Source organism: Sander lucioperca, chromosome 7 (assembly GCF_008315115.2).
Source record: "Sander lucioperca isolate FBNREF2018 chromosome 7, SLUC_FBN_1.2, whole genome shotgun sequence".
NCBI classification, from domain to species: domain Eukaryota; kingdom Metazoa; phylum Chordata; class Actinopteri; order Perciformes; family Percidae; genus Sander; species Sander lucioperca.
In genome coordinates this window covers 15,518,127-15,536,056 of record NC_050179.1, presented here as the reverse complement: position 1 = coordinate 15,536,056, position 17,930 = coordinate 15,518,127, and the positions used below count along the sequence as shown (strand labels likewise).

Sequence of the window (17,930 nt, the reverse complement as noted above, 5' to 3'; positions counted from 1 at the left end):
TCTAGAAGAAAGTAGGGAACGATAGATCAGAGCAAAGACCAGACTCATGCTAGACAGTCTTTGGCAATACTACATGCCACACAAAACACACACTCACAGTCGCAGTGTTGACTTTGTATTCTAGTGCAGTTAATGTGTACACAATTTATCTTCCCAGAGTTGCTGCTCCAGTTGCTTTCATAATAGTACTGGTAAGACTGCGGACAGCAGGGTCCTGCCTCTGTTGAATACAGCATTAATACACACAAAAAACACACACACACACACACACACACACACACACACACACACACACACAGCTAATAATTAAAAAAAATAGTAACTCTTTAAACAGCAACCACCCCTCAAACATTTACAGAGTAACTGCTGATTCTCAATCTTTTGTTATCATATTCCCTCTGCAGCAGGAAGCACGACTGACTCAACTTCTCTCAATAGTCTCATTGTGAAGACACCTTGAGTCAGTTAGTGACCGCTGTCTTTAGTGAATAGGAGTTCAGACTGTCGGAAAAGAAACCACAGCTTGTCTCCTTCCCACTCCTCTCTTCTTCCAGCCCATTTAAAGCATTTTCCCCCTTTTTTTTGTTGTCATTTGTCATGAATCTTTAATAAGCCTTTTCAAGTGAGTGGGCAGACTGAGACTCTACAGAGCACTGAGCCGGTCTGCTGAAACACACATTCTGAAGTAACTTATACAGACGCTGGACAGGTTTGGACCCCGTTCACATCCCAGGACCTCTCTAATACTGATAGGTCTGATATGCAACTAAAGCTAACAGTTATGTGCTATGTCTCAATTTCTAGGCCAGCAGGCCGAAAAGACAACAAAAAACAAAGTCTGGTGGAATTTAAAGTCTGCATTAAAACAATATTTCCATCTACATTCTGACAAAAATAAAATATGCTGTTAATTAAATTTCAGCATTATTTGGTATCTGAAATAGCTGCATGCAGAGCCATCAATGTGTTTGGTCTCCTGTTTAGACTGAGAGGAAATCCATCAGCAGGAACCCAAGAGAGAGAGAGAGAGAGAGAGAGAGAGAGAGAGAGAGAGAGAGAGAGAGAGAGAGAGAGAGAGAGCGAGAGAGAGAGAGAGAGAGTAAAGTGACGGTTGTGTATGTTCAGTCCCTGCATCTCTTTCTTTGTCATAACACAAATGCATTTTCTTGTGCAGGCGTGCACTCAGCTGCGCACGCACACACACACACACACACACACACACACACACACACACACACACACACACACACACACACACACACACACACACACACACACACACCTCCAACAGTAAATAAAGCAGTGTAGTCCGGTCAAAATCACAGTAAACCACACAAACGACTACCATCTGTCTCTTTGTCTTTGCCTGTAGGAGTCAATGAGCCTCACTGGCAACAGTTCATACTACACTGCCCAAACACAATGACATTCAACATCATGGTTTAAAAAATAAAAGAATAAAATATCTGTGAAGGGGTACAGGCTATTCATTATTCCTCTCCCTCTCTCTTATCCCTCTCTCGTTTCCTCGGTCCCTCCTTCTCTTCCTGTAAATGAGTGATTTATCAGCCTTAATTGCTGGCAGTGGTTCATGTGGTCATGTGACCACAACATGACAGCATGTGATAAATACACCCTGAAAATTAAACCCTGCTTTGCAAACAGAAACAGGCATTGCTTGCATCGCATCTGCAGAGCGAGAGTGTATACGGATGCTAACACAAATAGAATTTGTCTAATAAAAGCATCGCTTTAGTAACAAAATCTCAGCTCACGATGTGCTTTAAAAGCTAAATGTTGTCGTAATAAAAGACATTTATCAAAGTGAGGCAAAGGGCAGGAGGGAAAAATGTACAATCAATAATGATAGACCAAGTAAATCTATTGTTATAAGGTGTTTCACAACGGTGCCCCTTAAACACACACACACACACACACACACACACACACACACACACACACACACACAGCCTACAGTAGAATCTATCTCACGTGTTTCCTCCTCACAGCGTTCAGCAGCAGGATGCAGACTGAAGGGCCTGCAGTGCTCAGTTCATGCATCTTATTGTTACATGGAGCCAGTTCTCAACCACTGACCTTTTTATTCACCGTGCTATACATTGTTAAAATAATATATGAGGTGCCTCAGCCAAAGCCACTTCATTGTATTGTGTTACTGTACACACAGCAGAAGTGCGTGTGTGTGTGTGTGTGTGTGTGTGTGTGTGTGTGTGTGTGTGTGTGTGTGTGTGTGTGTGTGTGTGTGTGTGTGTGTGTATGTGTGTGTGTTTGTTTGCGGCATACATGGATTTGTGCAAAAAAAACGCACAGGAGCAAATACATGTTTGACGATACTGCAAAAGTATTAAAAAATATATATTAACAATGTGTGTGTGTGTGTGTGTGTGTGTGTGTGTGTGTGTGTGTGTGTGTGTGTGTGCGTGTGTGTAGTGACATGCAACTGATAGTCGTACATTTCTAAGTATAATTTTGCATGTTGTGACTGATGAAAGTAGATTCACATCATCAGTAGTGCAGTGTATGTTCTGCCCACATCCTTGTGTTCCTTGTTTATAGACAGGCAGTAAAACACATTTATTGCTGCTGTCATGTGACAAATGCTTTTTCTAAATGTAAAGCCATCTTCAGTTTTGGCAGTTCAAGAGAAAAAACACAAAACAAACTAAAATAAAGAGAAAAGACAACAATAGAAACGTACAGGCAACAAGATAAAAATAAAAAGCAAAATATGACAAAAGTTGATATTTTGGAAGATTTACATTTGATCCTGTATTTTAATTGATTCTATTCTTTTCTATTTTGCTCCCGGGCAGCTCAATTATTTACAAAGTAAAATCAAACTAGTGCAGCTGATGAAGCTTAGAGTCAGATTTTGACTACACAAAGAGAGAATCTTTTCCAAATGCTTTTTAAAAACAGGATATAGATAAACCTGTTCAAGCTGTCGCAGCACACACACAAACAGAAATGCAAGAATATAATTTAACCTTTATTCATCATGTTTAAACATACTTTAATATCAGTGTTTTAGCTAGAAACCATTTTTTTCTGGTCTTTTCTGCAACAATAATTAACTTCCCCTCAAAAACTATTACTATAAACTATTACCCTCAATATTTAAATTGCAATCCACTAATGAACTACTTAGACTCAAACCTGATCTCTGTTTTGTCGTCTCTATAAGCTCATATAAATACAATTTATCCATGATAAATGGGTGAATGGGTGATCCGCAACCATTTTGCTGCCACACTAATCTCTTATTCTGATGAAACACAGAATTCAGGAGACAGAATGAGAAGGACAGACAGAGAGGAGGGATGGAGGCAGACAGTAGATAGAAAAGCATGGAGCCAATCTTGCTGTCTACCTGACAGACTGTCTGTCTACCTGCAACATGTTAAACATTTGACCTCTGCAGGAGTTGTACTAAAAATGAGATAAGATGATTCCACAGTTTGGACAACAACACAAGCGTCTATTGAGAAACTAAGTGTGTGCGCTGCTTGTGTGTATTGTATATTTTTGCAGGTTTGCATATTGCATATATGAATGCTTGTGTATAAACAGGTAAAAGGGGGAAGGGACAGCAGAGTGACTCCAACACCTCTGCACCTTCCCTTCCTCCTCCTTATTTATTTGTCTGTATTAGTTAGCTCCTTCTCAGCACTTAAAATTAATGTCATCCAGCAGAAAATAGAGGCTGAAAGCTCAAATTCAGCACTTTCCCAGCAGCCTGGTTATTTATCAAGCTAACAAGGAGAAGATGCATCCCGTTTCAGCCGGGCCCAGGAAATATGTGCCATTAAAGCCCAGAGCTAGTGTTTGAGAGCCAGGGAATACAAGTAAGGGTGTCAGGGAGAGGGGATGGACGGCATCGCCAGCAATATGGATGCAGGGAGACCAGCAGACACATTTATACAAGGGACAATAGATACACTCGAGTAGAAGCATGAGAAGCGAGAGGAAACACACATTCTGTCTACCAACGGCACAGCCACAATACATATTCTGCATGTGCTGCATGTGTGTATACGAAGTGCTGATCAGCTCATGGCTATAAAAAACGATCCTTTAGGGGATACAGAAGACATAGTTTGGAGCTTTAAATAAATCATGTGCTGCCAGAGTGAGCTTAGCACTAATTTTCTCTTTAGAAGCTAGGTGTTGAAACACGTCCTGAGGACTGTTAGTATTGTGCCGTGTTAACATCTCTATAGCATCAGGAGCTAACGCCGGAGTGTTGGAATTCAATTAGCCACTGGGTGCAGCGCTAAGCAGCTAGCATTGGGCAGTCACCGCAGGGAACAGAGAAGAGGGGACGATGATGCGAGGGGAGCGAGGAAGTAGTGTATGTGTGTGTGTGTGTGTGTTTGTGAGTGTGTAAGGGGAAGGAGGCTGTGGGTGAGAGGAAGGCCCTGGGCTGCTGGCTGCGGTGATTCAGGAGAATACATTATATCAAACTAACCTCCGGCTGATCACAAGTTCCTTTCTCAATCATGATGTGAACACACAGTCACAACCTGAGGACAACAGTGGCTCTGAGGCTCACACACACACACACACACACACACACACACACACACACACACACACACACACACACACACACACACTGGTAACAGCTTTACAACTAATTATATTTGAATAAAACAACACAATTCAGGCTTAAACAATTGAAATATCTGAGAGAAAATTGTATATTAACATAAATTTAAAAGAGGAGCGCGTTGCTGTTTAGAGGTTTGGCTCGAGGGTGCAGCTTTCTCCTCAAGCATCATCTACTCTGGGTTTAGAAAAAAGCAAAATCACATAACACATTTTGAAAAACAATCCAAATCTAAACACAGTTATCGTGTGTTCGGTGTGTGTATCTTTACAACTGCAGCGAGTGAAACCTTCTTTCTTTTTTGTCATTTATTTCTAACCAGGCCCCAATTCTACTTGCTTTCTCTCTTTTCAGACCAGGCCAAATAATGAGCATACATCCTGTTCATATCCTCCCTGTCATTTGGATTTTCTGGATTGAGGGATGACGTCCGTGTCACTATCAAGACTGTAACAGTGTAACGAGTCTCACACTGAGCAGCTAGTAGTTATAAATATCCCAGGCAATAAATGGATAGTGAAGTGTGTCAAACTGTGGATGGAGGAGCAGATCCTTGTCGCTGCAGAATACAAAGGAACCCAACACAGCTGCAGTGTTTTATAAGTGACAAATCAATGTTTGAATTAAGGGTGGGCGATACATTGTTATGTGTTATTTGTCATCTGAAATCATATTGTGGAATTTTGCTTCAATATCAGAAATCATAATATACAGTTTTGTTGACTACATTGATACTATATTCAGTCACATTTTCTCCGCCGAGTATTTTGTGAGAAGTTGAAAATTCTTCAGTTGATTCCCATTATCACGTAGTCCAATGTTATCGATCCTAAACAGATATCATAGTATACATTAATATTAGTCTTCTAGTTGATATGTTTCATTTTTGATGCCATATTTGATGCTTTGATAATAACCACCATGTAACGGCAAAAGCTTTTTAGGTGTTTACATGCACAGCCCATGTAGCCATGCAAGCATATAAATATATGCTCTCTTTCTTCCTCCCTGGTATACTCACACAGCTTGATGTGTCTGCGTGCGTGTGCGCATGTGTCCTTCCTCCTCTTCCGTGTCTACAAAAACCTGACCTGCCTGCTGTCAGCCACAGAGGCACCTTGCATGCCTGCGCCCCCTCCCCCCTGAGTGGCTGACTCACCCCGTCACCACGAGGGGAAGATGAGTAGGAAGAGGTGGAGGTGGTGGAGGTATGGCGGTGGGATGACTGGGGAGGGGCAGCTGGAAGGAATCGTGGATGCGTGGTGGGTGGGTGGGGGCTCTGAAGCTTCCTCTAATGTGCCCTCTCCACTCCCCTGACTGTGACCTCAGAGCTCCTGACAGCCAGAAAGTGCTGAAGCATGCAGGTGTCCTAACACTGCAGCCACACACATGCGAGCGCGCAAACACGTGCTCCACACACACACACACACACACACACACACACACACACACACACACACACACACACACACACACACACACACAGATGCAGGTGTCCTACCTTAGCAGCCTGCGTTCTTTCAAGTTTTAACTCTTTCCTCACCTCCATCCTCACTGTATCAATACGTCACATAACAAATTGTGCATTCTTCTTTCTATTGTTGTCTTATCTATTTATTTTAGTTTGTTTTGGGGTTTTTTTCTTCCAGTTTTTAAATTTTGAACCGCCAAAACTGAAGATGGCTTTACATTTAGGAAAAGCATTTGTCACATGGCAGCAGCAATAAATGTGTTTTGCTGCCTGTCTATAAACAAGGAACACAAGGATGTGGGCAGAATATACACTGCACTACTGATGATGTGAATCTACTTTCATCAGTCACAACATGCAAAATTATACTTCATTTCATTTCATTTCATTTATTATACAGGAAAATTTAAAAGCAATGATTAAGTTACAATAAACGGGCCTGACTCAGTTTAAAAACTGGTTTACAGCAGGTTCCTGTTCTGCAGCAACATAGAACAATGAACACAATTTCGGCACATTTATACAGGACATTATTATTGACTAGACAGATGCAAACAAATAAAACATTAAATACGGAAAAACAAGACTAAAAACTTACTATGTACGACTATCAGTTGCATGTCACTAAACACACACACACACACACACACACACACACACACACACACACACACATACACGTTGATATATATATTTTTAAATACTTTTGTTCGGTCTCTTACAGTATCGTCAAACATGTATTTGCTCATGTGCGGGTTTTTTGCACAAATCCATGTATGCCGCAAACAAACAAACACACACACACACACACACACACACACACATACACGTGCAGGTGTCCTACCTTAGCAGCCTGCGTTCTTTCAAGTTATAACTCTTTCCTCACCTCCATCCTCACTGTATCAATACGTCACATAAAAAATCGTGCATAATGCTTTCTATTTTTAATTAGTCAGCAGTATAAAAAAAATTGACAGTGATGGAGTGCAAAGCAAAGGCAAAACAAGCATGTGCTTCACAATGCTGAGCGCATGAGGAAAGTAGAGTATACTGTCTGCAGTAAAATTAGCCGATGCTGATGCTGTAGTTTACTCTGTCCAGCCTCTCTACTGTACAGTGTAAAACCTGAGGTGTCCAGAGAGTGTCCTGTCCTGTCTGTGTGTGTGTGTGTGTGTGTGTGTGTGTGTGTGTGTGTGTGTGTATGTGTGTGTGTGTGTGTGTGAGGGGGGTTAGGGTAAGAGAGTTGTATTACAGTGGTGATGAGTCGCCTGGCTGCGAGGCTGATACCTCAGCAGCACCCAGCATTGACCAGGCCTTTAAATAAAGCCTTCGATCCTCCAGCAGCAGAGAAGGTCACCGCGTGCCTCTGGTTACCCTGCCTGTCTGTCTGCATCCACGGCCAGGAGCCCTCCTGCCATCCCTTCCTCCCTTCCCCTCACCTCCTCACCTCCTCACCTCCTCCTGTTCTCTGCGTGCATGTCTGCATTCAAATCCAGGTGCCTTCCTGTCCTCAATCCCTTATCTCCTTCCCTCGCTTTGCCTCTCATTCCTTCCATCCATCCTTCCTCTCCAGCTATTTTTCGACTGACAACGTGAGAGCGCAAAAAACTAGCCCTCGCTTTCCCCGGCCTCACTCTATCATCCACTGCTATCCGTTTATCTGTGTGTCAGCCAGAAATAAAAAAAAGAATGCACAGTGTTTGTCTCCGCAGAGAGAGCTGAGAGAGTGAAGGAGGTTGAAGGGTCAAGACAAAACTTTTGGCCTCATCCCATGAGCACTGCGCATGTCACCCTCCTGTCAATCAAGTAGCACTGTCAGAGCCCCAAAACAGAGAGCTGCATAACATCACACACAACAAAAGTTGAGAGAGTGTTTGATCGAGCTAAATATAAAGTGAGAAGAAGATCTAATACCGAAACACTCCCCGTTGTCTGCCTTATTAAATGAGATCAATACAAACAAGTGGTTTGTGGTTTTGATTTCACTCAGAAGACTTCATGTCTGAGGTACATGTCATTATACAAACTTGTGTCAGATTTATACAAAAATATCAGGATGTCATTAAACTACAGATTTAAGGCTCCTGTTTGATTTTGATTGGATTGTATTCAAATTGTTTGGATAAAGAACAAAAAGCAAGTAACAGAGAATGTGATTTTCATATTTACTATTCATATTTCTACTTCTCTGACTAGACTATAAAATCAAACATTAACAATGATGTTAAAGATAAAGAATTGTGCAGTAATTCTGTTCAGCATTGACTAGCTGTATATTTTATATTGTAGTATATCTCAAATGTTTTGCTTGGATGCAACCCATCTTTTTGTTTTTAAATGTAAGGTGGACTTTTTCGGGTACAAACTTGAATCAAGGAGCTTGATACTTATTTTGTGTATACAATGTAAATTAAAAGAATAATATAAATTACTTTTTATGAATTCTGACAACATCATTGTAATGGATCAGTTACCAAACACAGTATTATAAAAAGCTTAGTGTGAACATTATGTATTTTGATATACATGCAGCAGACCGTCAGACTTCTGCAACACTAAACTTTTTGGTATAGTTTTATATTCTATTTTAATTTGATATCAGTTTTAAATATTTTAAGAATGTCAATGTACTAAATGAATTTGAGTTGTAAAGGAGAGTCGAAGATTAGAAACTGAGCAGGAGAAGTTACCTCAGACTCCAGGGTGGTGGGGCGGAGAAGTCACAACTCTCTATCACAGATGGAGGAATTTTCTTGACGTCCTGCGAAGACAGGAAACCGAAATATGTTATAAAACCCACACTGTAACCCAACAACACAGGAAACCACTGTAGTTATAACACACTTTGAACATATAAGTAAGTAATGGTTGTTTGTTTCCAAACGGACCGTGAATTTAAAGAAAAGTAGAGAGAGCAAAGTCACAAATTACTGGGGACACAGAGTAATATTAGTCCTTTTAAATACAAATTAAACTGAACAATACATTTGTGGTATTCATATTTTTTTCCAACGAGTTGAGTTCATAAAATGCTATTAAGCAATTTGAAAATACATCAAATATTAAAAAAATATATTTAAATTCAAGGAAAACAATTTAGATGAAAAGTTTAAAGCTATTCAGAATCATCATAAATAAACTTATGTATACATATACTGTAGGCTATAAAGCAGCACCAAACCTAAACATACAACACAAAAACAAAATTCTATTTTAAATGTTTAGTCAAATAAATTAATCAAATATTTCAACCGATCAGATATCAGTTATTAAGATTTGAATGGAAGGTTTGGATTTGTTTTGAAATATGGCTGATTCTCATTAATACATTTGATGTACGTCATTGTCCAAGACATAGCTACAGATGCACACATGCGTGCACGTGCACATGTAATATTATAACCACCCCATCCTCACATTTTAAGTGCATTATTTCAAATAATTTAACAAAAATATAGAATAAATGTCTTAGTTCAAAAATGACTGAAATAAGCAGGTTGGTCAGTCGGTTTATGAGGACCATATCTACACGTTTACAGTCATTTGGGTGCATGCATGTGTGAGAACAGGGTATTCACACATCGGTGTAAGAATAATACACACATGTGAGCATCACTGTCTATGAACACATGCCAGAGACGACCGTGGATAAATAAAACCTGCTTTAAAAACCTGAAAAACCTTTCGCTGGGCTTCAGTAGAGTGAAATGAGGCGGAGGAGCGACAAAGTATATTAATGCCCCCCAATCCATCTTTAAGCAACAATGAGAGCCATTCATTTTCCTGTAATCCGATTCACACTGGGGCCAAATGGACTCTGACCCATTCAGCTACATAGGAGCTCCCAATGACAGACCTACAGCAGAGACAAGTCTGCCGTCACCTGAAAAATACTCTGAAACATCAACATGGACACACCAGACTCTCAGATGTACCTAAACTAGAATTTACAGTTTCAGCCCCATAGAAATCAATCTGCACATAATTGCACACACATAGGTGAAGACAAACAAAGAGCTGTACACTGGGCCAGACACAGAGGAACACACGCACACGCACACACACACACACACACACACACACACACACACACACACACACACACACACACACACACACACTGGGCTTAATACAGGGGAAGTAAGGCCCATGTGCAGGGGGGCTGTTACATGGCAGCAGTGTGTGGGGTCAAGGCCTTTCCCAGGTACAAATAAAAAGGGAGAGGAGAGACTTTGGAAGAGCTGAACAACACGGTGGGTCACCTTGCCTGGCAAAGAGATCAATGTCTGTTTGACTGGTTGAGAGACAGAGAGAAACAGAGAGAGAGAGGCTGACTGCAGTAGAAGGGTAAATCACCTTGCTTGCTTCATTGAGATGCAGGTAAAACACACAGGGGTCGGGCTCGGCTCCAGCACCACCCTGCATAACACAAACTTGTGCACGCGCAGACTTAAACACGCACACATAGACAAACATGCACACACACAGCCGCATAATGCACTCAGTATCCCGCTGCCGCTGTCCAAAACACACCACTCCACTGACTCTGTGCCCTGAAACTCAACTCACTGTTGAAAACATCAACACAGCCTCAGCTATGTTTATCTGTCAGAAGATTGTGATCACATATAATTAAATCATAATTAGCTTTCATCTATTGCCCTTTAGTGATGCATTCTGAGGAGGGCTTCCTATACGAGCAAATGCAAATCTAGTGCTTGAATTCTACTGCAAGGAAAACTACAAAACATATTACATGTGCCTATATGCACATTCTTTTACAGCTGAGCATTTACAGTAATCTCAATTCAACACAAGACTATAGGATTGGATTCAGACAATCACATTACGTCCTCTCTGCTCATGGTTCTATTTGCTGGAATAAATCACCATGTAAAGCCAATAAGATACATACAGAGGCAGCAGCACAAACCATCTTTACAGCTGCTGCATTCTTACCACATGCACAGGCACGACAGGAGGGGACAAGTTAAGTTATTAGGGTTTCAAATAAATGACACATAACTCAGGACACTGCAAGACAGAGAGAGAGAGAGAGAGAGAGAGAGAGAGAGAGAGAGAGAGAGAGAGAGAGAGAGACAGAGGGAGAGAAGCTCTGGCATTGCAGGTCTAGATGATGGACGGACCACAGAGGAACATAAATGCAGCTGATTTAAATCACTTTAAATGTAAATGTTTATCGCGTGGAGTGATGCAGATGCGGATTGAGTGGAAGAAATTGAAATTGTTTCCTCTTTTGAATGCGAATATGTTTTTAACCTTTTGGGGGGGGAGGGGGAGAAAAGAAAATGAACGTACACAAAAAATATTGTGTTACAAAATGACTGCATTTTTCACTATACAAAACAAATAGTTTTTTATTCTGCGATAGTTGTTAGCCTTTATTGAAATGTTAACGTAGTGGATTGAATATATTATTATATATTATTATTGCCGACACCTTAATTATACTTTTTTAGGTAATGTTTTAAGACATAAACTGTTTACTTACTCCTCTCAACTGATTATATATATTAAAAAAAACACTTCCTATTAGAGCAGCAATAAATCCAAACTATTTGAGCAACTTGAAGCTACTCTTAAATCAAGTAGTGTATTACTCTTTGGAAAAAAGGAATGCAGCCTGAATTTTTTGCACCTTTGGCCTTTTGAGTTTTACTATGCTAAGTGAGACATTATTTGTTTTACTTATTCAGATTTCCTTTAGGTTGACATAAAAAGCTACACGCCTCACAATGTCATGATCAAATGACTCATTCCTATAGATATAATGCATTCAGTTAGAGCACATCTACACCCTTCCTCCACAAGGTGAAATAAAAGACAATGCAGGCTGGTTATTGAGCACTCACACAAATAGACACTAAAAAGTGCCCACATCCTTTGTCCTATTAATTCTGAGGCATTAAAATGAAGTACATGATGATGATTCAAATGTCAATACTGATAAATTTCAAAGTGATTTCCCATAGTTGACCTGAAAGAGAGAGTCCAATATTGTGACAGCAGACAACTACATTATCTTTAATAACCTAATCATTGGACAGACTGCAAATGATCACAGTGCAGAAGTCAATATAGTGGGCCGGAGAATAGAATTACAATTCGTACTTATAAGATTAATAATGTGGTGTGTCTGTGTTCTATATGTACACACTTTTTCATACTGTAAAAATGAAAGAGAGAAAGCAAAAGGCGGAGAAAGAAGCACTGAATCTGCTGAGAAATGAGGAGGAAGCGCTGAATATTGTTTCCTGTGCCTTCTGTCCTCCTTCAACACAGGAAGTGAATCAGTGCTACTGAATCCTCCTGCCCCTTGGTGTGTCTCAAAGTCAAAACACACACACAAGCAGAAATTGTCCCACACAATTTCCACCCCTATACAATGATCAGCATTTTTCCACTTTATCATTCTTACATGTTAAATGTAGCAGAAGCACTGGAAACCGATGAACCATGACACAAAGTCTGTCACAGGTAAGACTGTCCTGAGCTAAACCCTGATACTCCACAGAAAACTCAACTAACCCTATCTGCCTCGCAGAAGAAAGGGATGCCGTGAAAGTATAGCATCTCCAGTTCTAGGTTATAACACAAATGTAATTAAATAGCACACTATATTGACCTAATCAGATAGGAAGGCCATAAATTAGTGGACACATGCTCACTAAAAGGCCCTCTCCTCTCAGCTAGGACGCATCTCTGATCGTTTATCATCTGAAAGGAGCAGGAAGGCAGCCAGCATCTCCCTCTCTCTCTTTCTCTCTGTATTGCTCTCTCTATCCCACTTGCTCTATCTCTGTCTCTCACTCACTTTTAATCACAGAGAAAATCATTCCTCCAGGCATGAGAGGATCATGCTCTCCCATCTTGTCCCTCACTCTGGGCTTTCATGGGAGCTAATGCGAGCCAGGTGACTGTGTGTGTGTGTGTGTGTGTGTGTGTGTGTGTGTGAGAGAGAGAGAGAGAGAGAGAGAGAGAGAGAGACACACTGTTGTACAGGTGAGACAGATCAAATACAGAGTCTTTACAGTCTTTGTCTTAAACTCTGTGTTCAGACACACACGGCATCGCTGTGTGCCTTTTAAAGTTTTCATGAGCTACACAAATAAAACAACTTCTCCTTATGTTCATACACACAGCACATGCAAGCACTCTGACTGACAAAGGTCCTGCAGTGGGGAAAGATAATATCCCTCCTTTACACACACACACACACACACACACACACACACACACACACACACACACACACACACACACACACACACACACACACACACACACACACACACACACGCATGGTGGCAAGTGACCTTGTGCAGCCTAACCCAGACCCTATAGCTTTTATCTCAGCCATACTGCTGTTTAGGATGCACATTAGGAGTTCATCAGGCTGCTGCAGGCCAGAGGAGAGGCAGGTTTGACTGTAAGCTATGGAGCTGTCAGTCGCTACAAAACCAAATTACTCTGAGTGCCTCCTGTGGCTTTTCTCTTTTAGTCTTATAGGCATTTTTTTTTTTTTTTTTAAATCAAAGTCAAATAAAGAATGTACAGTTTATTTTCAGATGGAATTATTTGCAGGAAGTCAAAATTCTTATTTTTAAAGTTAATTAACTATTATCCTATATTTGATTGTTTTTTGTCATCTAGACCTTTGTCTCTGGTCGATTTTTGGTCGAAACTTTCCACAGACAATATTCAACAAGTGGACAGCTACTGAGTAAAAAGTGCAAGTTTACTCTAAAGTCAATCATTCACTCAGCCTTTCTAGGACAGCTGCAGTACAATTATTAGGCCCTGGGGCAAACAATGAAATTATATTATAAAAAATAAGCATTTCTTTCTGATTCTCTTCACGTTAAAAAAAAAGGAAAATATATATATATGTTTTCTGTCTTTAATGACGCAACAAGTGAAGAACTTGCATTTTTTTCACTTGAGAAGCAAAAGAAGAGAAAACACTTTGGAATATTTCGCCGTATATTTTTTTAGGGGACAAAAAAGAATGAAGAACGCATATTGAGTCAAAGTATAAAATGACTGCAGTACTACATACATTAGAGCTGGACTTGATCTTGGAGCTGTTATGAATCAAGCACACGCGCCTTGTGCGCAACATCTGTATCGCGCTTCATTCAAAACCAGATGTGAACCAGATTGACATTTTGTTCTTCTGTTTATATTTCAATTTAGATCGAGAGATTATAGGGCTCAGAGTGTGTGGTGTCGCCTCAGAGACACAGTGACAAACAGCATGCAAAACTAAAAAGAATAAGAACTAAAAAGAACAAGAACAAACATTTTCAGAATGTATTTGTTCCATTCATGAAGGTTTATTGATGAATGGTATATTTATTAAATTTCATTTTTAAGAGTGAACACGATGTCTGCCAGTTAAGTCTACTGTCCACACAATACATTTTACTGTTTAGAAATCATCACAAAAGACGTATGGCTGCATGATGCTTTGCATAATTATTCTACAGCACCGGGAGAACATATCATTTCCATTTTCCAAACAGTTCACAGTTTATTTACCGAATAACACCCATAGGGTTCTGGGTTAACTTAATTAAGTTCCTTAAATGAAAGGAAAACACATTAACAACGAAATGCAGAAAGAACAGGTAATTTGTTGCAACAAGTTTGCGTGACAAAGTGGCCTATCTCTCATTTATTTCAGGACATGCATCATAATCTGCTTCTGTTGAAGCGTTTTATCTTCAGCCCCACTTGTTGATCGCTATAATCTATTTAGTCTTTGCATTTGTCAAGAAAAATAAAAATGTTTCTGCTAAATAGTCTGATGCTGCTCACCTTGGTGGTATGTTGTCTGTGAGTACAAATCAATATTGAGTACAACGTTGCTTTATTCCACAATGTAATTTTCCTCACATGGCTACAAAGGCAGCTTATAAATGTTGAAGGGTCCATGTTCGCGGGGAACTTTAATGGAAGCAAAGTGACGGATGATGTTTAGTTTTTTTTTTTTTTTTTAACAAATAAATCCCAAAAGGTGATGGTGAGGCTGATCAATCATATAATACAATCATCATACACAAGTTCTCAAAAACAAGGAAAAAGAAAAAAAAAGTCAAAACACAATCCGCGCACGACCAGCATGCATGGCTTCACATAACTGTTACACTGACATCCATTTTCCAAACTTCTGAGTTTGGATATTTTTTTTTCACAAGGCAAATAGAATGGAAGATATGGAAATGAGATCATTCATATCAAAATTAAATTGACTTTAAACAAAAAACTAAAATAAATTCAAATCAAAATAAAGCTGCTGTGCCCGAGGACAGTTGGATTTCATTCAACTAATTTGGGTAAAGGGAGCAGGATGGATGAGGCGCATGATGAGGCTGTAAGGGCGGACTTATAGGCTAGGCTACTCAGCAAAGTGTTAGGTCATTTTATGCAACATCGCGAATTAGACAGAAATCCTTTAAAATGTTTGTGGAAGCCGAATTCTTATGCGGTCATTTAAACAGGCCTATTTGTAGGCTATATCATTTAAACGTGATAAAACATAAATCAAACAAGATCCTCACCCTGAAACTGAAATAGGCTACTTTTGAAATACAGAAAAGTGTAAAACTCTTTTGTCTAACGCTGCTTTAAGCAAACAGCTTCAACACAAGCAAGCACAGCCGATTTTAGCTGCGTGCAGATTAAAAGTTTTTTTTTTTTTTTTTTTCTGTTTCTTTGTGAGGGTCGGTTATTAAAACTTTTTCAGCGCCGAGACTCACATGAAAAACTCCGGGGATGAGGGGTTGTTGTCGCTGCTGGATCCTCCGTTTTCTCTGAAGCCGGTGCTGATCAGCTTCTCGTATTTCTCCTTGTAGGCGTCCCTCTCCCTGGCCAGCCGGGAGATCTCCTGCTTGAGGTGGTCCACCTGCTGAATGAGTTGCGTCTTCTCTCCCTCCAAGACGTGCCGCTGCTGGACCCGCTTGTACCGGCAGGACTGGGCATAACCTCTGTTCTTTAGTGTCCTCCTCTTCTGTTTCAGACGGATCACCTCTTCTTTGCTGACCCCCCGGAGCTGCCGGTTCAATTCCCGCACCGACATGGTCACCAGCTGCTCGTCCGAGAACCGGTCTTCCAAGCGCAGGTGCTGGTGGTTTCCCCCCATGCCGCCGCCGGATTGAGACCCGGAGGAGGGATGGTGTGCCCCTGTGTGGTGGTGGTGATGGTGATGGTGGTGGTGGGGATTCCCGTTCTGAGCTGCGGCTGCAGCGATAACCGCGGATACCACGGCGGCCGCTGATCCCATCTCCTCCCCGGCCATGGCGCCTCCTGCCCCGGCTGCGCCGCCGAACTGCTGCCCCCTGGCATAGCCATCGAAGGTCTGGAGCTGGTGACTGCTGCTGATCAGCGCCTCTACGGCGTCCTCCGGGCTAAAGCCCAGAGCCTCGGGGTTCAACTGCTGTTGGTACCCGGTCATCCAGTAGAAATCCTCCAAGTGTGCCTTCTGTTCGCTCCCTGATCCCGGACTGGGCGCCGAGAAGCTTGGCGAGGGGGGAACCGAGCTGCAAGGCGTGCTCATCGGGGTGGAAGATAGGGATCCCCCGGCGACCAGGCGGCTGCACTGGCTGATGCTGCGATCGGGCTCCACCGGCTCCTTTTTCACTTCAAACTTCATCAGATCGAAGTCATTAACATATTCCATGGCCAGGGGACTGGTGGGCAGGTCGGAGTTGCTCATTGCCAGCTCTGATGCCATCCTCTTGCTGTTGACAGTCCTCCAAAGGGGGTGAGGAGCACCTGTCAAAGTGGGCTGCTGAGACACGCACTGAGCCAGCTTGATTTCTTTATTTATTTTCTTCAAAACCGGAGAAAAAGTGGATTTTCACGCATTAATTGCGCAGCGCAGGTTTTGGTTTTGTGAGTCGATAAGTTTTTTTTTTCTTCAGTCTGTGTTGCACAGACGCATTGGAGCAGCGCTGTTTCCTCCCTCTCTCCCAGCGTGCGGGTGTCTGAGCGCCGCTGTCTCTGTTTCTACCATTTAACACTTCATGGCTCCTTTTAGGATTAGTGCGCCAAATTGAAGAGGTTCACGCACGTGTCCCAGGCAAATAGTTGCTTTGTGGAGGAAAAAAAAACTCCACCCTAGGATTGATAGATTTTTTTTCTAAGGCATCAGTCAGCCGACGAGTTAAAAAGCATTGCTTAGTTTTATAGGCGCCCTGACGTCAGGACTGAAATATGAAATTGACTGAGACTCAGCCAATGAGGAGCCCAGCCTGGGGACGTAATTAGCATAATAGTATAGAAACCAAAGTTTTCTGAACTGTCCAAGCCCATCAGCAGATTGACACATGAGACTTAATATTCATTCTTTTGCCACTTTACATGAAATAGAACAAAAGCAGTAAAATAAAACAGATTCCGAGGATTGACAGAATCAGGTAAATGCACGTGTAACCTCATCTTTTAGCAAGTCATTATACTTTCAACATATATTAAATTTGTTCCATCATCGTAATAATTGCTTAACTCAAATCATTTACATTTAATTTTAGAGTCATATTTGTCAACAATATTGTTTTTTTAGAACAGTCTGTTAGTCAGGCATCTTAATCCAGCTCTTGATATAGCGAAACTTTGCACAGGTGCATTTCATTAACTATATAGGCAGATTTATAATTAAGGAGTCAAAGTGATCTTAAAACTCGTCTCAGACCAGACAACCGTTTTAGTCACTCTTACCCAAACATCTTGGAATTGAATGCATTAAAATGCATCTGAACGATTCTCACTGAGCGATGGATAAATAGTCTATATTTTACATATAGG

At 41.1% G+C, this 17,930-nt stretch overlaps 1 protein-coding gene across 1 annotated transcript in view; it reads right to left on the bottom strand.

The window, feature by feature from the left end:
- Positions 1-17,295, bottom strand: part of LOC116045619 (transcription factor Maf-like) — a 51,106-nt gene extending 33,811 nt beyond the window's left edge. Inside the window, exons 1-2 of the mRNA XM_031293354.2 lie at positions 15,884-17,295; positions 8,792-8,862 (exon numbers count right to left, since the gene is read on the bottom strand). Of these exons, the coding sequence (XP_031149214.1) occupies positions 8,835-8,862; positions 15,884-16,857 (1,002 nt within the window). The 5' untranslated portion in view covers positions 16,858-17,295 and the 3' untranslated portion in view covers positions 8,792-8,834. The remainder of the gene's footprint in view (positions 1-8,791; positions 8,863-15,883) is intronic.
- Positions 17,296-17,930: the final 635 nt, after the last annotated feature.